The 26,525-nt window shown below is 46.2% G+C and overlaps 1 protein-coding gene across 1 annotated transcript in view; it reads right to left on the bottom strand.

Moving 5' to 3' along the window:
- Window positions 1-26,525, bottom strand: part of Mthfd1l (methylenetetrahydrofolate dehydrogenase (NADP+ dependent) 1 like) — a 192,652-nt gene that overhangs the window by 44,848 nt on the left and 121,279 nt on the right. The window contains exons 22-26 of the mRNA XM_015996812.3: window positions 24,489-24,530; window positions 23,206-23,306; window positions 22,453-22,630; window positions 8,913-9,020; window positions 4,754-4,906 (exon numbers count right to left, since the gene is read on the bottom strand). Coding sequence (XP_015852298.1) covers window positions 4,754-4,906; window positions 8,913-9,020; window positions 22,453-22,630; window positions 23,206-23,306; window positions 24,489-24,530 — 582 coding nt within the window. The remainder of the gene's footprint in view (window positions 1-4,753; window positions 4,907-8,912; window positions 9,021-22,452; window positions 22,631-23,205; window positions 23,307-24,488; window positions 24,531-26,525) is intronic.

Here is a 26,525-nt window from a genome sequence, read left to right as displayed (position 1 = left end):
AACACAGCAGGATCCCTGCAGACCACCACCCAGCAGCCCAAATAGGCAAGCTAGAGATGAGGGGTCAGATCCCACACGCTGGGATAAGCTCTGACTCTCCTCAAAGTGTCTGGCCCAAGTTAAATATTGTTCTAAGTGCTTATGGTTTATCATTTCCCCATTTATTGCATTTTTTATGTTATAAAAGTGATAGATGCTACCTCATGCTAAGGGGTTGGTGTTGACTTTCTGGTCCTTCCTATAAGGAATTTATTTTCCAACATTATTTCACACATGTGGCTTACATAGTAATATTTTCATGCCAGGTGATTAAACAGGCTTTATAAATTAAAAATGAAAGACTGTACCCAGCCATGTGATAGGACAAAGAACACTGTTCATTCTTTTCTTTGGCATGAGATTATTTTCTGAGAAGTTATATAGGCTATTTAGTTTATTGGCTATTATAAACCATTAGCTCTGAGGAAGAGTAGTTTATTAGACACAAGTTTGGGAAAATCATAATACAGAATCTTCTCTTCCTCCCCACCACAAAAGCATGCATTTGGCAAATTCTTTCTTTCTTTTTTTTAAATAATTAATTTAACTTTATTTTATGTGCATTGGTGTGAAGATATTAGATCCCCTGGAACTGGAGTTACGGACAGTTATGAGCTGTCATGTGGGTGCTGGGAATTGAACCCGGGTCTTCTGGAACAACAGCCAGTGCTCTTAACCGCTGAGCCATTTCTCCAGTCTGGCAAATTATTTCTTAGAGAAAGAAGTACTGAGTGGTGGAGTTGTACTGGTCGACAATCTTATATTATCTTGTAATTTTCAATAATATGTTGGCAAGAATACGTATGCATGGCATCATCCCAAAGGAACAAAACCACATAAGAATGTGTTCTTTAAATTCTTTTATATTAACTAATTTTGTGTATGGGTGCGTGCACGCATGTGTGGGTCTCTGAGGACAACTTCTAGGAGTAGGTTCTCTCTTACCATACGGGTCCCTGGGATTTGAACTCAAGTTGTCAGCTTGGCAGCAAGCCTCTTTATCCACTGAGCCATCTTGCCAGCCCAGGATGCATTCTTACATAGGAACAAAGGACGTTTCTTGAGAAACAATTAATCAGCTGCCTTCACACGTATGGAAACCACCACAGCAAAGTCTACTGGAGCTCAAGAGCCGAGGAGTTTCTGTGGAAAAGCCTGGGGAGGTGGAATGGGCTAGAGAGGCTTCCACATTGGGTCATGCATTGACTGTCACCAACTGACTATGGTAATTGGCATCAATGAAAGGAATGACCAAACAGAATGTGATGTGACAGTTCCGCCATAGAAATACATGGGACAGCTAGGTAAGAAAGGGAAGCATAGGTAAGTATTTAGCAGCTAAAATATGGAAGGGACAAAGTAAACACCCTCTAGCATTTCTCTGCACCAGTCAGGCTGACCACGGTATTATTCAAGGCTGGACTGGTTTGTGCAGGGAATTCTTTGCTTCCAAGCATCAGTACGCAGTAGCAAAGGTGTGAAGGGCTGTCTGCCTCCCTTCAGGACATCCCAAGAGGGGACCTTTGCTCGGAAGCCCACAGCACTCTGTCCATGTTGGCTTGATTTAGGAGAGTCTATGCACCAGAGGCCCAGAGGGGAGGTCTGGGGTCTGGTTCCTCTCCATGAAGTTCACGGCCAGGCACGCTGGAGGTACTTATCAATGATTTGCTGAATAAGTGAATGAATGCATAAATAAATGCTATGGAGAAATGGAGAATTTTTCTGATTGCGAGGCCTGGAGGGGGTGCGGGGGTGGGGGTGGACCGAGGTCTTGCATCTCAGATGCCTGATAACAGCGGCATGTGGAATGACTAAGCATAACATTGATTCACTCTGCGAGAATTTTCCCACCTGCAGGAGTCAGTCCTCACCCCACCCCCACCCCGTGTTCCCATTCCTTCCCCTTAGTCACCCCACCAGGAAGTGACCACGCTGTCTCTCTCCAAGGGGGTGATGAATGTTAGAAGCATCCAGGCAGCCTGTGGTAGGGCCCAGAGTGGGGTCAGAGAAAGTAAATTGCAGCCTTATTAGGAGATCCTGGCCTCCTGGGGGCATTTGCCGGGTTTGCATACAGCTTCCTGTGCGGTCACGGAAAGCAGCCCTCTCATTGCCTCCAAGTGACAGTGTCCTGCTTCCCGGACCCCCTTTACTCAGGTTCCACTTCCTTCCCGATTCCTCAGGCCTGATTGTTTCAGGATTGAGCCAGAGCACACCCACGGACACTCCCTCTGTCCCTGAGAGTGGCCACGGAGGAACTTCGGAGCCCTGTGAGGTGAGATAAGGGCACAGACGACTCCCTCCAGGAAACCCGTGGGCTTCCACTGCTCCAGGGCTACTCCACGCGTTCATTTATTAAGTACTCAGAAGTCAAAGGGCCAGGTCGGGGACCAGGCTGGGAGCGGAAGAGTTCTCTCTGATTTTCCAGAACAGCTTTGGGCTTAGCCTGGCCATGGAGGAGGAGGAGAGTGAGAAGACTGGCCCACAGAAGCATCTCCCCGGCTGCTTCTGTGTTTCTAAGTGGGGTACAGATTTATTTCCTATGTCCTGACAATCCTTCGAAATGATCCGATAACAGACTCAACCCTGTCCCTGTGAATCTACCTCTTTCCTGGGCTCATGGTTTCTCTCTCTCTCTCTCCCTCCCTCCTTCCTTCCTCCCTCCCCCCCCCCCCCCCTTTCCCTCTGTCACAAAAGACAAGGTCTCACTAGGTAGGTCTGGAACTCACTATGTAGACTAGACTGGCCTCGAACTCCTAGAGATCTGTCTGCCTCTGTCTCTCCAATCCTGGGATTAAAGGCAGGCACCACTGGCTTCCCCCTGTTCCTTACTTAACAGTAGTGGGACTACCCGAAGCCGCCCGGCTAAAATGCTTGAATGTGAAATGTCTCCGGAGGTTCATGTGTTTGAACATTGGCTCCCATGTGAAGGAGCCGTCAGATAGGCAGGACTCGAGATTTTAAAGCCCTGCCCCACTTCTCTGTCATCAGTTGTCTTTCCTCCATGACGAACTGTATGCGTTCCTTCTTAACCCATGAGCCCAAATAATGAGGACGGTTCCCACCCTTCCTCCCTTCACTCGCTTTTGTTACGGCAAAGAGAAGGGCAGCAACACCAGCCCTGTCGCCATCTCCTGCTGCAGGGAGCCATCCTTACACCATGGCTTGGGTTTGCTTCCTCCATTCACGTGTTTCTGCAGCTGCAGAGCTGACTCGAACCCACTCTGGTGTCAGCTGATCTCACGCATCCTCGGGGCAGGTTCTTTCTCCTTTAAACTCTCTCCCGCAAGGTGCTGGCTGCAGCTCGTTTCCTAAAAAGCGCATTCTAAGCCAACCCCACCCTTCAGTGGTGCTCTAGGACAGACCGAGGGAAAGACAAACCCCTAGAGATCTCATTGAAGATGACCACCCAGGCTCTGTACTACCTGACGTCTCCAGTCACACTAAACTACCTGGGTAGGGACAGCATGTTCTTTTGTGCCTCTGAGGTGACATTCACTGTGTCTTCAATCCTGAGGTCACATCCTCTAGGAAGAACTCTTCCATCTCCTCTTCCCCTCCCATCCCGTGGTGGAACCAGCTGGTGCGTCCTCGGCTACACTTCAGTGTTAGCGCAAGGAAGCATATTCTAGACGCTTCTGTGTTGGCCCTTCCTCTGTTGCTCACATTTGCTTTTCTCAGAGTCTCTGTACCTCAAGTGAATCAGGAATTAACAAATTGTGCTCAGAAAATTCTGCCCAACATCAGATGAAATGGTTACATATCGGGGAAAGAATTCTTCGTCATTTCACTCCTTGTTTGCGTTATAGAGCCTTACTATAAAAATTATTATGACTTTTAAAATTGGGATTCAGGTCAGTTGATAACAACTTGCAGTAATAGTGATGCTAAGAGTTTTTTTTTTGTTTGTTTTTGTTTTTTTGTCTTTTGTGGGGAGCCTTTGCTCTGTAGATCAGGCTGGCCTCGAACTCACAGAGACCCACCTGCCTCTGCCTCCCGAGTGCTGGGATTAGAGGTGTGTGCCGCCATGCCCAGCTCAATCAGCTGTGGTTTTAAAATTCTAAACCTAATCTAGGAGTAATCCCATCACAAGTCAAATTTAGGCCACAAAAGCCCATGGAGAGAAGCTAGCCCGGTGACTGGGATAAAGCCCATTTATTTCTCTGCTCACCTCCTACCCCCTTCTCCAACAGACAAACTGAACTAACAATGACCATGCTGCATGACGGTCCCATCATGATGGGAACGCAGGTGACTTATTCATTTTCTTAGCCAGGTCCTATCAGAGGTGCTCAGGACGGAGCAAAGGGGTGTAACACTGATCCCCCTCAGCTCAGAGGTAGCCGTTAGTGTCCTGGCTGGTGTGAGCAGCCAGCCCCCATTTCCCCAGAGAGGCACAATACGCTAAGTTTGAGTCGCAAACAATGTGAAAAGGTTTGTTAAGTCCGGGCCACACTAGGCCACACAGCCCAGTGACTTCTGTCCCTCCAGGAAAATCACTTCACGCCTCTGTGGATCCTGAACCCAGGATCTGAAAATAGAACAGGCTGGCTTGCAATGGCAGAGGTGTGATTTCACCTGGTGATTGGTGGAAGAGCACTCAGAAAAACAGCAGATATTGTCAATTCCTCCCCGTACGATTTGGAGAGCTGGCAGAGCGTGATTAAGATATGACAGCCGCACGGGATGAGGAAAGGCTTTGAGACCTGGTACTCACCGTTCCCACCAAAGGGTATATGAACCCAGCACCAATGCTGGCCCGGACATCACTGATAGGCAGAATGAAATCCCGCGGCACCCCCTTTTTATCAGGTTCATGAGATAGAGAAAGGTGGGTCTTTGCCATACAAATGGGCAAATTTCCAAAACCCTGTAAGAAAGAAAAGGAAATGCATTCATTGCCATAAATGCTGGTCCCTTGGACTTAATCTTCATTTTACAACCCCTTTGCAGCAACTGAATGCTGGTGCAGATCCAGGCAGGTGCAAGAATGGCTGCTGCTATCTGTTGAGCAAGACGCTGAGAATAAGAATTCATGTTCATACGGCCATGATTTATCAGAGTGTGAGGTCTACTGTTTACTCTGGAGGTTCTCCTAAAGAGGAGGCACTTGCACGGTCGTGTGTGTGTGTGTGTGTGTGTGTGTGTGTGTGTGTAAAGGCGAGGCTATTTTTAGGCACAGCAGTGGAACAGTTGTAGAAAGCACTTTCCAAGGCTATTAATATCCAGGAAAGAGAAAGGTAATACAGAACAAGGCTCCTAATGAGGCTCTGAGTCTCATTGTTCCGTCCTTCTTGGAGTCGGCTGGGAAGCAAAGGGCCCTTTGTGCTGGTTTATGAATCATGGCTATTTGATCTGCGATTACATTAGAGGAACTAAGATGAGGTCACTTTTTAAGCCTCTTTTATTTTTAAGGACCAAAGTCTGTGCCTGACCCAGAATTCCAAAGGTGAAAGGGGAGGAAGTCACGTGCGGCATCTCACAAAAAGGACAGTGTCTGGGAAGGATGCTGTAATTAAACAGCACATAGCATCCCTTCAGAGGTCTCACTAATTAATTGCAGTCACATACTTGACACTCACTTTTAAGGAATATTCCCGTGGTAGACAGACAGATGACAGAATGCAATTACTTATGATTCAACCTAAAACTATTTAGAACATCTTAGAGTATTATCAGTTGTGTGTGTGGGGGGATGCTGGGTTTTGGAAACCCCTACTTTTACATACTAATGAGGATTTTGATGAGGAAAGAAAAATCACAACTGGTACCCAGAGTTTCTGATTTTGTGGAATGATTAAGTATTGAAATAATTCCTATGAAATTATATATATATATATCCTTTGACAATTTAGTAGAAAAATTAAAAAAAATATCACCCCAATAACATATTACATCATAAATAATATTTTATAACTAAAAAAGATTATTAGAATAAATGATAGTTCTTAGCATTAAAACTTTATGGGAAAAATATCCCAGGCTTGATGACAATGACTTGATTTCACTCAGGTGTTTGTACAGAAGTGAAAGAATAACCATAGAGTATCAGAGTGTAGAGCAGTGACTGACAGTGAAAGAATGACCATAGAGTATCAGAGTGTAGAGCGGTGACTGACAGTGAAAGAATAACCATAGAGTATCAGAGTGTAGAGCGGTGACTGACAGTGAAAGAATGACCATAGAGTATCAGAGTGTAGAGTGGTGACTGACAGTGAAAGAATAACCATAGAGTATCAGAGTGTAGAGTGGTGACTGACAGTGAAAGAATAACCATAGAGTATCAGAGTGTAGAGTGGTGACTGACAGTGAAAGAATAACCATAGAGTATCAGAGTGTAGAGCAGTGACTGACAGTGAAAGAATGACCATAGAGTATCAGAGTGTAGAGCAGTGACTGACAGTGAAAGAATGACCATAGAGTATCAGAGTGTAGAGCGGTGACTGACAGTGAAAGAATAACCATAGAGTATCAGAGTGTAGAGCAGTGACTGACAGTGAAAGAATGACCATAGAGTATCAGAGTGTAGAGCAGTGACTGACAGTGAAAGAATGACCATAGAGTATCAGAGTGTAGAGCGGTGACTGACAAGCCTTTGTATGTATTGGGGGTGTGTTTTAAGAGGGACAAAGTCTTTAGTTGGGCTGACCTTCAACACTCTATGTAGCTAAGAATGATCTTGGACTTCCTGCGTCCACCTTCCCCGGCCAGTGACTACAGGTCTTCCATCCCAAACTCAGTTTACGTGCTGCTGTGGACTGAACTCAGGGTTTGGTGCATAAGCACTCAACTACTGAGCTACAGCCCTCGTCTGGGAATCCTTTTGTTAAATAAAGAAAAGCTCAGGGACTGGGGAGATGGTTCAGTGCGTAAGAACTCTTACTCTTGCAAGCTCAAATCCCCAGCGTCCACGTGGAAATCGGGACATGGTTATGCACGCCGGTAACTTCAGCAGGAGTGGGGTGCATAGAGACTAGCTAGCCCCACAGAAAGGGTTAATTTTAGTTCTGTGAGAAACCCTGTGTCAAGGCACGAAGAGAAAGTATGGACATTCTGGTTTCTGCATGTCTATGCACAGGTGTGCACACCCATACACTCACATGCGTGCAAAACATACACTCTCTGCCTCACACATACCAAGGAAGAAAGAAAAGCTGGGGTCGAGAACGTGCCTTAGTGTTGAAAAATAGGAAAAAAAAAAAAAAAAAAAAAAGAAAAAAGACAAGCCAAGAGAATACGTGTACAAACTTCAAGGAAAAAATGATTTTGTTCCCCCCCAGGGGAGAGTACGAACACAGTCCCCAACTATCAAAAATTATGCAGTTGAGTTCCCACATTTGGAGCGATTCAGGGGTCAGCATGTCTGGAGTGCAATGGATAAGCCTTGCCCTGGGAAAACCACGTTCATGATTGTGGGTTTTTTTTTTTTTTGAGACAGGGTTTCTCTGTGTAGCCATGACTGTCTGGAAGTTGCTCTGTAGACCAGGCTGGCCCCAAACTCAGAGATCTACCTGCCTCTGAATGCAGGGTTAAAGGCTGTGAAAAAAACAATTTTGACCAAACCCCAGAGAAACAACTTGGCACTGTTAGGATAGCATCTGACAAAATATCAAACTTATTTATAAGTAGCATAAGGGAGTTTGGGGCGGGGGGGACGACATGGACAGACAGCGATGCAACTTATAACATAGTGACCCTGACAGCAAGCTGCTGAGATGCTGACCGCTATGTGATGAGGCTAAAGCAGGCAGAGGCACTGGAGGCACGCAGTCCCTCTCATAGCTGCTTGCCTGCCCCTGTCACTGTACGGAGGTAAAGGATGGTGGAATCTTCAGTACCTAAGGACAGTCCTGAAAATAAACTAATAAACCACCCGCATAAAAACACCACCAAGCCGGGCGGTGATGGCGCACACTTTTAATCCCAGCACTCGGGAGGCAGATCCAGGTGGATCTCTGTGAGTTCAAGGCCAGCCTGGTCTACAGAGCGAGATCCAGGACAGGCACCAAAACAACACAGAGAAACCCTGTCTTGAAAAACCAAACCACCACCAAACACTCCCATCACGTCACCTCACCTGCAGCATGCAAGCATTTTTAAGATAGTAGAGCTCCACAATGAGGAGAAATTGTAAAGAATTAAATGCTGCCCCCCCCCCACACACACACCAAAGGGACACTTTCAAATGCTTTTGGCTGAGTGAACAGGAGTGTGACCATGGATGATGACACTGTGGGAGCCCCAAAGGTTTCCCAGTGAGATCAGAGCTTGCTTTACACAGCAGGACTGCATAAGGGGATGGATTGACCACATGCATGGTCACCAGGTGTTTGGAAGGGTCTGCACTTGGCTGTGCTAGGGGGAGGTCTTTTGCTCCACCCCTTGGTATTTCTATAAATAGCCCTTTAGAAGAGCCAGCAGGGGCTGGTGAGTTTTGATCCAGGCCCTCCCGAGGCTATCCTGTTTCTGTTTCTCCTCTGTATTTCTATCTAAATATTTCTCAGTTCTCCCTACTCAAGAGTACCCTGAGCAGAAAAGTGGGGCCAGGTCCCCCCACAGACACCCATATCAAAGACCCTGAATAAGGATGAAGCCCAGTGGGAAAATGCTGACTTCTTTCAGGAGCCAGGTTCTGGGTTCCATCCCCAGCACTAAAAACGAGAGCCACACTCATAATCTCAGAAGCCATGATGCCCGAGTCAGAGGATAAATGCCCTAACCCAACAGTACTTATGCTACTACTTTAATCTGTTGCTCCTCGGGCAATTTAATAGAGTTTAATTATGAGACAAAACTGACCTGTCCTCAAATTGAGGTGTGCATTTTGTAGACTGCAAGGCAGATTCCCCCACTAAAAGTACGGGGCTCTTATTTACCTGTTGTGTATAGCGATCGATTTTGGACTGTGCCTCGGCGGACAGCTCAATGTCCTTGGCTCCGTAGACAGCCTGGGCGATGGTTCTTATTTTTTCCACAATCGGAAGCTGGAGAAACATGAAATGACAACAGAATCATCGGCCTTAACATGGTGGAAGAACTAAGGGAAAGCCTGGTGTCGTTGTAGATTTTGACGGAAAACTCCGCCACGAGCATAGCATTCAAAACGGGCTATCCTTTCTCCCTCAGTTACTAAGGCACTGAAGTGTTCACATCAGAAGTCAGCTGGCAGGAAGGAAGTCTTGATATTTAGCCAACAAAAGGGCTGTCAATCTACTTAACAGTTTTAATCCATTTCAACATTAAAAATAATGGTTTATGTTATGCAAAAACATTACTAGAAATAAGCGGGTTTCACAGACACATTAAGTTATATTTAATCAATTTCTTGTGATAGCAACCCAGCAGTGGATGAATTACCCAATGGAAGAGAAGAATGGACTCAGACAGGCATCTCTCCAGGGAGGAGGAAGCACATAAGAGAAGTACAGTAGAAAAGGGTTAGGGACCCAGCAGGCTTTGGACTAGAAAGAAAGAAAACTAGATTCACACCAGCCTGCCTCCCTGCAAAAAAAAAAAAAAAACCCAGTATGGAGCAGGGGCCTCAACTTGAACACCAAAGCTCTAAATACCACAGGATTTGTCTTCCCAACATGGGGAAAGATTTCTTAAAGATGGTAACAACTGAACAGAGTAAAGTTGGACATGGGTTACGCATGTCTGTATTCTCAGCACTTGGGAGGTACAGGGAGAAGGATCAGGAGGTTTGGGCCAGCCTTGGCTACATGAGTTCAAGGATAAGCCTAGGCTACATGAAACACTCTCAACCTACACACACTTAACACCCACACCAATGCATGCACACGTACAATAAATCATAAAAGAAATGATTTTATGGATCCTTAAATTTTTTCCCCTCTGGGAATCTGGAAAGATGACTCTTTTACTACTCTTCCAGAAGACCTGGGTTCCATTCCCAGCACACATTTGGTGGCTCACAAACCACCTGTAACTCCAGTCCCAGAGGGTTAGTTCATCCTCTTCTGGCCTCTGAGAGCACTGGGCAAGCATGCAACATACTTATAGACAATATAACTATACATAACTATACATATAAAATAAATAAAATAAATAAAATTTAAACAAAAAAAATTTCATTTTTTCTGAGACAGGGTGACTTAGCCCCTGAACACTGGGATTAAGGGTGTACCCCATTATACTCAGCAAATTCTGAGTTAAAAAATATAAAGTTTTGAAGGTAAAAGGATAAGGGGCACACTGAGAGATTAAAATCTAAATAGTTTAAAAGACAAAAGATTAGTATTAAAATGAATTTTGAATACCCACAAAAAGACACTTAATAACGGGCAAAAACCAATAACCACATGAAAAATCATCTCACTGGTAATCAATAAAATGTCTAGTATAATGATAAAAAAAGAAAAAACAAACAAACAAAAAAACCCCTAACTCGTGGGCTGGGGAGCTAGCTCTGTGGGTAAAGTGTTTGCTGTACAAGCATTAGGACCTGAGTTTGGATCCAGCACTCTCATAATTACGGCTTCGATGCCACCAACACTTCTAGCACTGGGGAGGAGGAAACAGGCTCCCTCTACAGCCTAGGGAACGAGACAAGCTTCACATTACTAAGAGACAAGGCAGAGGGGCTGCCAAGCCCAGCAAGCTGCGTTTGATCCGTAGCGCCCACGGGGTGGAAGGAGAGAACCAATTTCTGCCAGCTGCCTTCTGCCTTCCACACACTGTGGTTTGTGGGAACACACACACACACACACACACACACACACACACACACACACACACGCTGGAAAGTGACAGAGGAAGGCTCTGGGCCTCCAAGTGAGCATGCCCGGGGTGAGTGCACCTGTATGCCCCTGCGTCACCCCCTCCCTCCCTGTCTCCCTCGCTCCCACTCTCATCTAAGAGGCAAACCACAGGGCTAAGAACAACAACAACAACAACAAAACGAGAACTCTAATTCCCACTCGTGAAATGTCAAGTGCAGGTGAAGAGGCAGGAAGTCACAGGGTACATGTGCTTGCCTCAGTTGCAGGGGGTTGGGGGCACGACTACCTGTCTCATCTCCTGGGGAAGCTCTCCCATTTCTCTTTCACTTTGAATGGTCTCTACCGCAAGTCCTCCTTTCCCAACACACACCTAAGTGCAAAAAAAGCCCTGCACCACACACAGCACTGCACGGTCTGCAAACAGGCACGCTGGCCGAGGTATTTTAGCATCCGCCCCTATGTCATGGGAACCGTTGTGTCCTCTGCCTTCTTGCTTCTGGGATTGGCCCACGAAATCTCTTTCCCTGTCCTCTTCAAACACGGAACTCTCTGAAGCTCTCAGGTCTATCTCATCAGCCACCCCTCCCACAAAGCCTTTAGGGACATGCTTAGTACGCATCAGCATTTCCTGCTTTGCTGGCAGGAGTCCCCACAGTGCTCTTTCCTGATGGAGGGGCTGCTGGCAAGGCTTTATGCTGCCTCATAAGGGACTGGACTGATGGAATCAGAGGTCCTACTACTGATGGATTCAAGCGGCTGGACGAAACTCTCATCCTAAAAGCTCCTGGCTGGTAAGGTGCCGTTGACTGACCACGTGATATGAGAAATCGCATGGGAGCATTCCTCTCTGAAAAGGGACAACTAATTACTTCCCATCAAGGCGAAGGTGAATCAAGAGCTGGAAGTCAGAGGGAAGTCCTTTCTGTCCCACGGGCACAGACTGAGCACTCTGGGAGAGCTCAGTACAAATATAAGGGATGCAGGGACGTCATAGAAAGACCTACGGCACAAATGTGAAGTTGAGGCTGGGCTAGAGATACCCTTGAGGGTGGTGCTGTTTTTCAGTATTGGGAATTGAACAAAGGGTTTTGTTCACACTATGTAAGTGCTTTACCATTGAGCTGTATTCTTACCCGCTATTTACTTTTTTTTTCCTTTTAATTTTGAGACAGGGTTTCGATGCGCTCCAGCTGGCCTTGACCTCATGTGCAGCCTAGGCTAGCCTTGCACTTGCAAGCTTCCTGTCTCAACTTCCTGAGTAGCTGGAATTAAAGGACTATGCCATGAAACCCAACACAACTTCTAACATACGAAACTCAAAGCTCAAGTTAGCTGAAAAACAGAGATGGGCTGTGATGTCTTTGAGGTCAAGGACTGTAGCAGACGCTTTTCTTATATTATTGTGACTAAGGGTCTGAAATGAAGCCACTTCACGGAGGGTCCATTTTGGCTTGCAGTCGGAGGGCATACATTCCTTCATTATGGGAAAGGATGGCGACAGAGTGTGAGGCAGCTGGTCATCTTGCATCTGCGGCCAGAAAGCAAAGGGTAACAAATGCCAGCACCCAGCTTGCTTTCTCATTTTCAGTCTGGGATGCCAGTCCACAGGACAGAGTCACCCATATTTAGCATGGGTCTTCTCACCCCAGTTGACCCAATCTAGAAACTCCCTCACAGACGTGCCCTGGGGTTTGTCTCCTAGGCAATTCTAGATCCTGGCAAGGGGACAATGTTAGCAATTGCAAGAACCATCTATTTATCCAAAGGTTATTCTAACCTCTGGAGTGGATAGTTACCCCATATACTGGTGATCAAATGACTACAAATTTTCTGTCATTGAAACATGAACTTTACAGAGGATACAGGAAAGTGTGCAATATTCCTTTACACTGTGTAAATATGCCACTGTGATTAGTTTAATAAAGAAGCTGACTGGCCAATAGCTGGACAGGATCACGTTAGGTGGGGAGAACCAGACTAAGGACACTGGGAAGAAGAAGGGCGGAGTCAGAGGAGTAGCCAGCTAGCCATGGAGAGGTGCAAGATGAAAGAGAGGTAACACCATGTGGCAGAATGTAGATTAATAGAAATGGGTTAAAACTTAAGTTGTAAGAGCTAGTTAGTAATAAGCCTGAGCTATCGGCCAAACATTTATAATTTAATACTAGGTCTCTGAGTAGTTATGGTCCCAATGATAAATGCCACCTACAGGAAAGCTCAGATGATGGGGTGGCAGTGACAGAGGACCTGGTACATGAACCTTCGATCTTGTGTCTGTATAATAATCACCATGCAAGGAAGTGCTTGCTCCTGCTACTGCTGAAGCTACCACAATCTCCTCTGATGGTCAGCAGCAGCATGGAGCCAGTGAAGGGGCTCAGCCAGTAAAGGTACTTGCCAACAAGCCTGACTGGAGTTTGATCCATGGGACCCAAGTAGTAGAAAGAACAGACACTTGAAGAAATTGTTCTCTGCCTTCCACATGTGTGGCACAGCACATACATACCACCACTCCAAAATAAACAAAAATTTAATGAGATGCTAGAAGATCTTCCTAGCAGGAAAGAATCCTCTCATGAAGCCAAGGACCAGAGGAAGCCCTGATCCTGAAGCAGGGAGCAGCAGTTCCCATGCATCTCTCCACTCCAGCGAAGCTTCAGATGTTGCCTGTCCCAGGACCACTCACTCCAACCTTCTGTGAGCACAAGGGAGTGCATAGTTCTCGCCAGTAACTCTCTTCCTTGCTAGTGTTTATTGGAAAGTGCGTTTGGACTATCAAGCCAGTGCCCAGGCTGACTTTGTGATCTATACTAAGCAAGCCTCCCACAGAACCCATGGCGGGTGGAAAAACAGGAAGAGACGAGCAGTGGGCAGTCTCTGCTCCTCTGCTTCTCACCATCACAGCTGCGTGGCTCTCAGCAGGCCCTCCAACCCACTGAGCAGGAAGCCCACGCCAAGGTTCCTTCCGAGGAACTTCTGCTGCGGCGTTTTGCAAATAAAATAAATAAATAAAAATATCTCAGTTAACTCAGTGCTTAGGGCTAGTGTGAAAATTTCCCCAGATGAGGATTTCTGCTTCCATTGTGGGTAATCTATATATTCAACTATGGGGGATCTATGTACTCTATGTCTTCAGTGGAGGAACTTTCTCTCCTTCTCCTGCTTGGTTGTGAAGAGAAGTATAAACTTGGCGGGGAAAGCTCAGTCTAATAATCTTCACCTGAACTTGGGATTTACTTAAGCTGCTTTGTGGAAAAAATCGAGCTTTTCTAAAAACAAATAGAATGATAAAATAAGTTATAACTGTATGTGCATTTATCAGTACTGGCATTCCCGACTGTACACAGGGATGAATCTGTTTATCCCTTCATCCTGATATGCCCAGTGTCCAGCAGAACGGCTTACACGCAGTAGCCTCACCCAAGCCTGTGCTAAATTAGCAAATTACCATCTATGGCAAGTGCTTTCCCAATGTCAAGGATTAATACGCAAGTTTCGGGAGCTTTCTGTGCACGAATTCCTGATAGAGTGTAAACAATGGCACGATAAACAAGTGTGGCAGGAGACGGCGGACGATCAGGGCTCCGAGTAAACATGAAGACGTCAGGAGGCGGCAGGCTGCAGGGAAGGCATGGGGATCTGCAGAAGCTGGCAAGGCATTAAAGAGAACTTTCAAGGGTGTGCTTTGGTGGTAGAGCACTTGCTTAGCTTGCACAGGGTTCTGGGGTTGATCCCCAGCATGGAAAAACAAAACAAAACAACTTGAATAGTGTCTTGAAGGAAGGACTAGAAAGATCTCAACAAGCAAAGCAAAATGACTCACTCTGCATGAAGATCAAGGTAGAAGCCTTGGCCTGGACAGCAAGGCTCAGAAAGCTTGTCATGAAATAGCGAGTATCCTACTTGTACAAGGTAGGAGTGTAAAATACAGGAGTAAGACTTGATCGGTGCTTGACAGGTGGTTCTGTGGTTAAGAGCACTGGCTGCCCTCACAAAGGACCTTGGGTTTGGTTCTCAGCATCTATGTGGCAGCCTACATGTAACTCCGGTTCCAAGGGATCTGATGTCCTCTTCTGGCCTCTGATCTCCATGCAGGCAAACACTCATGCACACTGAATGAAAATCCAGGCTTTCCAGAGCTGGATATCTAGACAAGTGCTGGTGATCCTTTCTGAATTAATACTATGTTAGACTGTGAGTATTCCGAACACATTCTATGTCAATTCTCTCCCAGGCCTCTGAAATCGACGCTTAGGATCCTAGAACATTCTAGAATGGGACTGTTCAATGGAATGTTTGTCACCATACAAATATTTTTGGTTCTTTCCAGCCAAGTAACAATGCACGTTACAGGAGTGTTTAAAGCACTTGGAATGTAACTAGTGCATCTGAAACATGACCGAGGAAATGAATTTTTAATTTTACTTTAGTTCATTATAATTTAAACAGCTTCCAACTGTCATGGGCAGTATGGGTTTAGAAAAAAAATACGACCAACTATTATATTGTTGTGTAGCTTTTTAAAAAATATTATTTCATTTTATGTGCATGGATATTTTGCCTGCACGTATGTCTGTGTATCAGATGCATTTTTGGAGGCCAGAATATGGTGTCAGATTCCTTGGAACTTGAGTTAAAGATGACTGTGAGCTGCCATGTGGGTGCTGGGAGGCAGAGGCACTCAGGAGGCAGAGGCAGATCTCTGTAAGTTCAAGGCTAGTCTGGCCTATATAGCAAATTCCAGATCAGTCCAGACTATATAGTGGTGTTCATATGTTGGTGGTAATCCACAGCTGTCTAATTGTAGTTAAGATCCACGCCAAAGGAGGAAAACCATGCTAGTACTAGAAAGCTAGCCAACCATCCAGACCTAGTAAGATCATGGATCTTAGAGGTGAAGACACGACTTCCGCTTTACTAGACCAGCAAATTCCCAGCTCTATTCTAAAAGTTCAGAGCAGGTAGAAAGATTGCAGGAGCCAGGAGATCAAGTCATCTGCTGTGAGACTGTGTCTCCTCAAAATGGCTGCCCAAACAGGACCTGAACAATGACAGTAGCAATAGAAATCCAAAAGTGGAAGGGGAAGTCTCAGGGGCCTCACCCCTAGACAAAGAATGACAGATAACTGCTGAGATCAGAATTAGTGTCTCCTGGAGATGCGCCCTTCAATCGATTACCCAATACAAAGTGGTCAGCCATGAAATCATATACATACACCCAACAAAAGTGGACTTGGCAGGTTGAATTTATGTATTTATGCATTCCCCTATTATATGTACAATTAACAATTATCAAGGAAAAAGAGGCCATTGATTGGAGAGGGGGTAAGAGGGCATGGGCAGGGTTAGAGGTGATGAGAGGAAACAGTGGAGGTGATGTAAAAATGTCTTAATTATTATTTTTTTAAAGTACCAAATGCCAGAGATCCAGGACAGCCAAGGCTACACAGAGAAACCCTGTCTCAATACCCCACCCCCCACCCCCGCGCAAAGCACCAAATAAAGTGAAGTAGAACTAAAGTTTAAAAATGAAGCTGCTAGAAATAACAAGGTAAAAAAGGCTTTGTGGGGCTAGAGAGCTCTCTGAGTGGGTAAGAGTGCTTGCTGAGTTCAAATCCCTAGCAGCCATGTAACAATCATGTGCTTATAGGCGGCCCCAGTGCTATGAGAGAGGGACAGGTGGATGGGGTTGGCTGGTTGCCAGGCTACCTCCAGGTTTAGTGAGAGATCCGCTCTCAGTGGAATAAGGTAGAGGGTGATGAAGGGGAATGCTTAGTGTTCTGTGACCTCCAAGTGCATACATACAGGTGTACATACCCTACCCCCAACACATGTGGGCATACACCAGAGAGAGAGAGAGAGAGAGAGAGAGAGAGAGAGAGAGAGAGAGAGAGAGAGAGAGAGAGAGAGAGAGAGAACCAAACCAAACCAATGTCTTAGAAACAGTGATATTTCCGCTCACTTGAAGATCAGCTGCTAAAGGCAGCAGCTTGGAGAAATCCCCTTTGAGTGATGAACACACTACACAGCGTTCTGCTACCCACCCCGACCATATCTTAATAAGCCCACACAGCTGCTGCTTCAGCACTGCACCAAATAAAGTCATTGGTATGCATCCTGACATGCTGAATAAATAAAAAAGAGTGCGCTTTTGTTTCTCCACGGCCATGGAGCTGAAAGCACGCAGGTTAACCGTTTTTATTCTGTGATACTGGGATGATGTATTTTGATGCCCATAAAAGATTTAAAGAGAAGGAGCAATTAACAACTTAGAAGTCGAATATCAATCTCCAGGTGCATGGTAATTACTTCTTCAGCTCATCGCCTGTCTCTTAAATGAGGCATTAATTTTAAATGACGTACACGTAGTTTGGCAGGCATCCTTTCCAGTAATTCGAACAGACACACAACTGGAAACTGTCCGTGTTCGTTTACACTGACCAGACCACACAGGTACAAGAGCTGCTTGGCCCATGCACCACCACCTGTTGTCCTGGGGACATCAGGGCTCTGTATGTCCGACACAAACCATACAAACAGACTAGCACATGTGAGCTACCGAGTGGGTGAGGTTACACTTCCTGGACCCCAAGCATCCCACTCTGAGCCGTGGGATCACCTCAGAACCCCCGAGAAACGTCATCTTGCTAAGTAAGGCAACTACAATGTGTGTTGGAGAACCATGGGGTCTGGGAAATGAACGAATGTCTTGTTGTTAGGAAACCTGTATCGAGCACTGAAAAATACTGCAAGTAAGCAATTCCCAAGAGTGATTTTTGATTATTTCCAAACAGAACTCTGTAGGGACTACCAACATTTATTCCTCCTCGTCCCCCCTTTTTCCCCTTGAATTTTTGACCCTCTTGCCTCAGCTCCCCCAGGGCTGAGATTACAGGTGTGTACTACCATGCCCGGCTTGCTCATGCATTTCCACGTTGTATCTTGTCCTTTCTGTCTCACAAATCTGACTTGGAAACGTGTGTGCGTGTGCGTGTGCGCGTGCACGCGTGCGTGCGTGAGTGTGTGTGTGTGTGTGTGTGTGTGTGTGTGTGTTCTGTAAAAGTGATGGGAACAAACAAGGCACACCTCCATTTCACATTCACGTGCAAGGAGCCCGTGCACGTTGGGTCTGACTTTCCGGACTATACAGCGAAGCTATGTCCTGTGCACTGACGTGTACTTCGTGTGTTTCCAGGGAAAACACCTCTGGCTCAAGACTAAAAGTCTCCTTCAGGAATAAGGAATGGGCTGGAATGACATCTCAGCGGGGGGTGGGGTGGGGGGGTGGGGAGGAATGCTTGCTTTGAAGGTACAAGGACCCGAGTCTGATCCCTCAGGGCCCACATCAAACACAGACAGGCGTGGTGACACACACGTGGTACCAGCACAGGTAGGTGAAAACAGGTGGGTTCTTGAGGCTTCTCAGGCAGCTAGCCTGGTTTACTTGCAATTCCCTGATCAAAGAGAGACCCTGTCCACCTGAGATAAGGTGCACTGTACCTGAGGAACCATGCTTGAGGTTGTCCTGTGGCTTCTACACACATGTGCACGGGTACCAGGCATACACAAAGACACAGACACAGACACAGACACAGACACACACACACACACACACACAAACACACACACATACTGGGAGGGAGGGGGAAAAGGGAGGGAGAGTCTTACAAGAAAGAAAAAAAATTAATTTTAAAACCAAGCCTCAACTTCTTGAGACCAGGATGAATAAGTGTCTCCCCCCTGAATCTGATGGGGATCGCTTTCTCTGCATGTATTTTACTATATTTGGTATCTTTGAGGTCTACTTTTAGCCCCTACAACGAGACTACTATATTCTCATTCCCTCTATATTTAAGCTAGAAAGGCTGGGTGAGAACAGGGTGGAGGTAAACGAGAGCCATCTCACTTGTGGTGTGACTATCCTAGGTTGCTGTTTGAGAGTCTCTCATAGTGTTAGAGGGAATAATGCATTTCTAGAAACTTCCATCACAGCCATGTTCTGTTTCTCCCGGGGAACATAAAGGAAATCACACACTGTTTGTGGCTGATCTAGTGCTGTTTATTCGTCAGTGAGACGGCGCTGGGAGGGAGGGGACCCACACGGGACAACGAGGAGGATGCTCCGCCCGTCAGGGTGGTTCTTGTGTGAGGCTCAGGCCTCTTGTGGCCATTAAGCATGGGGCACCCCCGATGGGCTGTGGAGGTGCAGGAAGGTCGAGGAGAACCCAGAAGAGCCAGAGTGGGGGTGAGATTGGGAATTGGGAATGAGTCATGCAGGAGGCTGGTGAGGGGCAGGATGGAAGACCAGAGCTCTGCAAAGGCGGCTCAGGCATAGGTAAGGAATCAAGATTCCAACAGCACAGACGTGAGACGGGCAGATTCACCAAGGAGAAACGCGACCGTCTGGGAAATGTGCAGGCGGCTTGGCACAGATGCCTCCCAAGGGCCCAGTGTCTAGGAAGGAGGAAGGAGAAACAGGCCGGGAAAGGACATGCAGGTGCAGGGGACCAAGGGGGAGAGGACAATGGGAAGAAAGAGTGGGGACCGGGACACGGACAACGAGAAGGGGCTTGCAATCTTTTGCATTTGAGTGCGCCCCCCTCCCCAATTGCTACAAACAGCAAGATGCATAGAGATGAGCAAATATCATTTTAAGTCTTAAAATTCTACAAATTCAACCCTGCACGCACAATAATGTATGTAAAGCCCTAGTAGCAGACATGTAAAAACGAATGTCGTTGAGTCAATCACACCTCTGCTGTAAAAAAACCTACTTTACATCCATAGACGGAAGCATATGTGCATGTATACATGCATTTAAATTTATACATATAAAATTTGAGGTTCTGGTGGCAAACGCCTTGCATCTCAAAAGGAAAGCCACAAGACCTTTAAGTGGAATAGTTCAAATTTGAATCTTTAAAGGAAAAGGAAGTGACTCCTAATTAACGACGAGAAAAACAAAACAAAATAAACAAAAACCCCCAAACACACTCTGCTTTGAAAATGACTGGCAGGGTAGAAGCCAGCCCTAAACTAGCGGGACTGAGAATGTCCCAGGTCACGAACTCACGGCCGGTTGTCTTGTGTGCTTTGGATTTTCTCCATCCAGCCCCCACTGCGCCAGAGGGCGGTTCTACGTAAGGAACAGGAAAGACCTTCTAACCAAAACAAACGTGAGTCTGCCTCGCTGTGAAGGTCACACCTCAAAATGTCTGTGAGTTTAGAGGAAGGATCTGGAGAGGATAAACTGGTCACGGACTCCAGCTAGCTTCCGGTGTGGTGTCCATCCTCCAACTTCACAAAAATGGGTTTTTATGATTCCACTTAGAGGTCTTGAGTCTCACAGAGAAGGAAGTGTGGTCTAATGTGAGCCTGCCTGATGCTGAAGGTGCATTAGGAATGCACCTTACAAATAAACACAACTGATTGTCAATATATAATTTTAGAAAGGAATAGATACTCAGGAAAGAAAATAATGAAAATACGAGTAAAACACACAGAAAAGGAGGGTTCCTTTCAGGGTTGGTGGATGTCAGAAACTTTTTGAAACTCAGGTTTTGTTTTCCTGAGACCGGATGGTAGAACACATCTTTAATCTCACCACTTGGGAGGCAGAGGCAGAGGGATCTCTGTGAGTTCCAAGCTAGCCTGGTCTACAGAGTGAGTTCTAGGACAGCCAGGACTACACAAAGAAACCCTGTCTCAAAAAACCAAAAACCAAACCAAACCAAAAACCCCCAAAAGACTGATTTCAAACTTACTATGCATTGGAGACCAACATCGCATTCCTGATGCCTCTTTTCCACCATGTGGGTCCCTGGGGTTGAACCCAGGTCATCAGGCTTGGCAGCAGGTACCTTTACCTGTGAAGCCATCTCCCCAGGGCTCCCCTATTGATCTTGACCAGTAACCCAGAATATTCTAGGCCGCCATTCATCAAGTGTCCTTCCCAAGGATAAATCCATTCTGCACTGACCATCACACCTCATTGTTTAAGTCCTTCCTGCCACAAAATGCTGAGTGTCGGTGATGCCCCTCATCTGGCGGGGACTCTGCCCCTCTCCCATTTCTGTCGCCTCCCTGAGTTATATAGTCGCTGCCCCCTCAAGCTGCAGGTCGCTTTCCCTCCCTCACACATACTTCTGCACACCATCCCGAGTGCTGAAGATCAAAGCTGGATGCTGACCTTTTGTCTCAGTTCGACTCCCAGGTCTGCACCCTTCTCGTTCGGGGACAGTGGGCGGGTTCCTCCACCTCTGCCCTTCACCTCTGAACCCTAGCGCAGGGCACCACTGGTCCTGGCCAATCTGGGATATTAGGACAAAAAGAAGTGGACAGACTCAAAGTGCCCGTGTAGGCGGCATGTGGACAGACCGCTCCCCCCAACCTGGTGCTCTCGCTGACGAGTCAATCTCAGGCTGACAGATGTCACCAAGCCCTCGTCCCTTCCTTGCTTGCTTTTGTTTCCTGTTCCTTACACTGCCGAGTCACACGAGCAGGAGAGACAGCGATGCTACCTCTGAGACAGGCCAGAGGAATGTGTGAGGGAAGGGGACAGGAACGGCTGTTAGCTTGTAAAGGCGGATGCTCTGGCAGCCATGGACACCCTCCGAGGACAAATCCATTGTCCTCAGGCCATGAAATCCAGAATGAAGATGTGAGGTGGACACCAGGACAATGTCTAGGAGCGAATTCTGGGAAATCCGGGTTTTCTACTTAAGGCTCCATGTCAAGGTGAGTTAAAGAAATGGACTATGAGGCTGGATATAGTGACTCGTGCTTGCAATCCAAGTACTAAGGAGGCGGAGGCGAGAGGGATTAGGGATTTAACGCCACCCTCGGCTACAGAGTAAGTTCATGGCCAGCCTGGACTATATGAGAGCCCGTTTGGGAAAACAAAACACCAAAAACTACCCACCCCGAAGAAAAAGAAAGAAATCAACCTAGAAATCCTGGTATTCCTATTGCTGACTATGCAGCCCAAAGACCGTAAAGCATTTTGAAAGAGATACACACACACACACACACACACACACACACACACACACACACACACACACACTGGACACATGACTTGAAAGAGATACACACACACACACACACACACACACACACCCGAAGGAACCATAGCAGAAATGCATAATGAAAAATGTCTCAGCTGGGCGGTGGTGGCGCACGCCTTTAATCCCAGCACTCGGGAGGCAGAGCCAGGCGGATCTCTGTGAGTTTGAGGCCAGCCTGGGCTACCAAGTGAGTTCCAGGAAAGGTGCAAAGCTACACAGCGAAACCCTGTCTTGAAAAACCAAAAAAAAAAAAAAAAAAAAAAAAAAGAAGAAAAGAAAAGAAAAATGTCTCATAACTGAGCAGCTATGAATTGCTCAAAAGTCTTGTTGCTGGAAGGTATGAGTTTACCACCCAGAGCCTCCCCTCCCCGGGGCCCACTATTTGAGAGCAGAGCCTTAAGAGCACACAGGTTAGGGGCAGGAATAGGATCTGCCCTTGGCACACGGACCTTGCCAGATGGCTAGTGCATGTAGTCATGAGCGTCCTGGCCTGCGGAGCCTTTAGGAAGGCTACGTGAGGTGGGCCCTATACTCAGTGCTCCGAGCACTGGCCTTCTACTCGACCCGAGAGCCACCACTCGGCTGTTGTCCCGGCAGCTGCGACTTACCTGAACGTCGTACAGGAACTGGAAGCGGCTTCTCTTATTGGCAGCATCCCTCACGGCCCGAGCCAGGTCCACAGAGCCTTTGCCCCCAGCCGACCAGTGATAGCAGGGGACCGCATCAAAGGCGCCGGCCCGCTTGGCGAGCTCACACACCAGGTCGATCTCTGCCCGGGTGTCGGTCCTGGTGATGAGAACGTGTGTGGGTTTTGCATCTGTATTCACTTAGTGATGTTTTGAAAGAAGGACTAACGGTTTACACCGAACTTCGCTCCCTAACACTGAATATATTCTAAACATCAAAAGCGGCCACGTTGCGTTTAAATAAACCAGACTTGAGGAACAGCACATAGCAAGAATCCTCTCTAACGTGACTCGAACGTTTCAGGCCGTTAAGGGTTGCTAATCGAGAAAATTCCATAATATCTCCTTTTGATCATTCATTCACTCTACCAGACAGAAGCATTGGATAGAATGGGGGAAAAAGAACCCACCCACCTCCCACCCAAACAGATGGCAATTTACTATCTGAGTTCCATTTCCATAGTAACACTTGAGAACACATCTGTGAAAATGAAACCAAATCAAACAAACAGAATGAGCTGACTGATTCGGGGTCTTGCAGTTGAAGCCGAGAAACCCAAGTGCCCTTAGGACACAAACGTGGTCACTAGCGGCTACGGGGGTGGTGGGGTGGTGGGGTGAGGGGAGGTGGGGTGGGGGGTGCAGCACCCACAGACACAAGACAGCTGGACTCACTTGAAGACATTCAGCGCCACCACGACGGGCACCCCGAAGAGCTGAGCAATCTGAATTTGTTTTTGTAGGTTACAGCAGCCATCAGCCACCAGCTGAATGTTCTGGAAGGAAATCAGTCTTCCTGTCATGTCTTACCTACCATCGCTGCCCTCCTACCCCAAGCCAGACCAGCCTCACCACACTGGCAACTTTTGATTCTATCTTGTCTTACTTTATTGTCCTGGAAACTTCTAAAAGGAGACCTAAGTCACCTTGGGTTTCCAAGGACAATGGCCAAGACAGAGGTAATTTATGTTCACGTCAGCTTCTAAAACTAGTTGGATCCAAGCACATGTATGAGTCTTGGGCCAGGCAATTATTTCTTTGGAGGACTGGCCCATCAGAACATAGAACCCACTCTTTGCAGCCAGGGGGGCAAAAGGCCCAAGTCCCTGGGATGCTGAGGCGTCCTGCTTAGCCTCTTGGGCTTAAACCCATGGCGCCACCTGTAGGAGCTAAGTGGTACTGCCATCAGTTAACGGGTTTATCCACAGAACAGTTACTAAGCTCTTGTAAGCCATAAAAACAACAGCACATCTTTCAAGAGTCAGCTTCCTTTCTACAACAAAGGAAGACACAAGAAGTACAAGCTTCCCTCTTTTCTGGGTCAGGATGGCTGTCTTGGGAGTAGAGGATGGCAAATAAGCCTATAATCTATCTTTTTTTTTTTTTTTTTTTTTCAGCTTTGCGTTAACTGCATGGTTTTTTACCTCTTTGTCCCATCCATTTTGACAGGGATTTTTTTCCTTTTTATTAATTATTAAGAAATTTGCTATTATTTTTACATACCAACCACAGATTCCCCCTCTCCTCCCTCCTCCTGTCCCCCATCCTTCCTCCCTTGAGAGAGATTCTTAAAAAATAAATTATTGTATGTGTGCATGCATGTGCACATGAATGTGGAGCCAGAGGGCAACCCTGGCTGTTCCTTAGGGGCTGTCTGTCTTTCTTTTTTGAGGTAGTATCTCATTAGCCTGGGGCTCACCGAGTAGGCTGGCTGGCCAGCAAACCCCAAGGATCCACCCGTCTGCACCTCCCTAGTGGCAAGCATGCACCACGATGCCTGGTGTTTTCCCCCTGGGTGGTAGGGATCGAACTCAGGTCCTCAGGCTTGCAAGGTAATTGTTCTATCCACTGAGCCATCTCAGCCCAGAGAAGCACATTTCTCAGAAGTTGCTAGTGGGACTGTTGATGGCCAACTGGAAGCTAATTATTAATCAGGTGGAATGATTAGTTTTTCTTACCTCCTCTGTGTATTCTTTCTTGAGAGGAACCCCAGCAGTCACCTGCAATAAAAAAAGAGTCAAAAAGTAAGATTCATCCCATTGCCTGGGGGGAAAACAATGTTCCCAACAGCAATAGGCCCAGATGGTTTTATAGGAGAGTTCTACTTGATGTTGAATAGCTCAGTTACTGTAACATTTACAGAAGCCTTCCATAGTTAAGAAAAAAAGAATACTCCAAAATTTTTAAATTTTGTATAGTTAACATCTTACTCATATAAATTAAAAAAAAAAAAACAACTGACTCAAAACATTACCAAACTGATGAGTAAAATCCAGTTCCTTGCGAAGCAGACATATCTGCCTGAACTGGGCTCGCTCTGGCAATGTAAGATTTCTTGTAAGGAATAACAATTTAAGCAACACGCACAGTCTTAAAGAGAAAATTGTCTTCTCGAAAGATGAAGAAAAACCTGCATCAGTTATTATGCTAATTTGGCCAATTAAAAATAGAAGGTAATCCCTGAATCCTCATTAAAAATGGATCCCAGGCATCACGCTTAGTGAAGAGCTCTTTAAACAGCCCTCTTTCAGATGAGGACTGAGAAGATGCCTGCGGCCAGCACCCCCACCCAATTAGGAAGCATCGCAATTAGGAAGACCTTGCCAGGGACAAGGGGAAAACAGTACAGATTGGGAGGGAGAAACGGAACTCACTTTCAGATATGAATGGCAGCACAGAATCCCCCAAAGACTGGATAGGTTAAATCAGTAGAGCAATTAAGAGAATTCAGACAAGTTAGAGATAAGGTAACATATAAGAACAGAAATTTGTTATATTGTTTACAAATATAAAGCATATAGGAACAGGTCTCTAAGAAAACATGAGTTTTTTTTTTTAAATGAAATTAGCAATAACTTTCATTAAAATACATTCAAACAGACCCAAGCCAATGAAGAGATATCTAATGGCCTTTGAATAGAAATTCTAAAGAGACCGCAGAACCTATAAACTAATTCTCAAATACACACGGGGTTTCAAGCACGCAGTTCAGTGGTACAGAGCTGGTCTTATGTAGGCTGCATCCCCCAAACCTCAAAAAATAAAATAAAATCCATCAAGAAGATACAGATAGCAGTGAAAAGGGTCATTTGAAGGTCAGACAGACATGAAGGAACGGCCTGGTTTTGGATCTCTATAGTACATGATATAACTAGAGCAGATGAGGCCTCTCCATAGTTCATGATGAGATCTAGCTAGACCAGATCCACTAAAGGGAGATCCTGGAAAGAGACTTGCACACTTTTGGGAAAACAGATCCATCCCACCCTAAGTCAAAGAAGGGAAATTTAAGACACAGTGTAGAGGCAATTACTTGGCAATGTAAAAAAATAAAAGAAAGAATGAAATGAAATCTAGTCAACGCTCCACATGCCAAAACATATAGTTTATTCCACATGTAAACTTCGTGGGAATTCAGAGTGCACAGATATTTGCTCAAGCATTACTGTGTGTGTTTTTCTGTGAGGGTATTTTCTGATGAGATTATATACATAGATCAGTAGACCTGGAGAAAAGCAGGGTGGTATCATCTCCATAATTTGGCTGATCTCAACTCGCCAGTAGAGGACCTAAACACAACCCGGACTGAGCTCCTCTAAGTCAAGGGGGACTTTCCAGCAGGCTGCCATCAGACTGGACCTCCATACTCAGCTCTTCCTGGGGTTCCAGGTGGCTATGGAGATCCTGGATTCTGGACTTGCCAGGCTCTATAATCACATGACCCAAATCCTTATTACCCTCCACGTCCCACCACATATCTACATATACAGTGACTTCTATTTTCTTGAGAGCTCTGATTACTGGAGTGCATTATAGGGTTAACTGTGAAAAGACTGTGTGGATTTAGGGGTGTAGGGATGACAGTTCTTATGCTGTGTCAAGAATGGCCAGCACACTGGAAGACAGGTTATCCATTTAAAATGCTGGTGGCGCAGCGGTGACTCTTGACTTGAATGCATTAGGAAATGTCCCGGGCATGGAGGAGGAACAGCCCT

Source organism: Peromyscus maniculatus, chromosome 16, assembly GCF_049852395.1.
Source record: "Peromyscus maniculatus bairdii isolate BWxNUB_F1_BW_parent chromosome 16, HU_Pman_BW_mat_3.1, whole genome shotgun sequence".
Taxonomy (NCBI): domain Eukaryota; kingdom Metazoa; phylum Chordata; class Mammalia; order Rodentia; family Cricetidae; genus Peromyscus; species Peromyscus maniculatus.
This window is presented reverse-complemented; position numbering and strand designations above follow the sequence as displayed.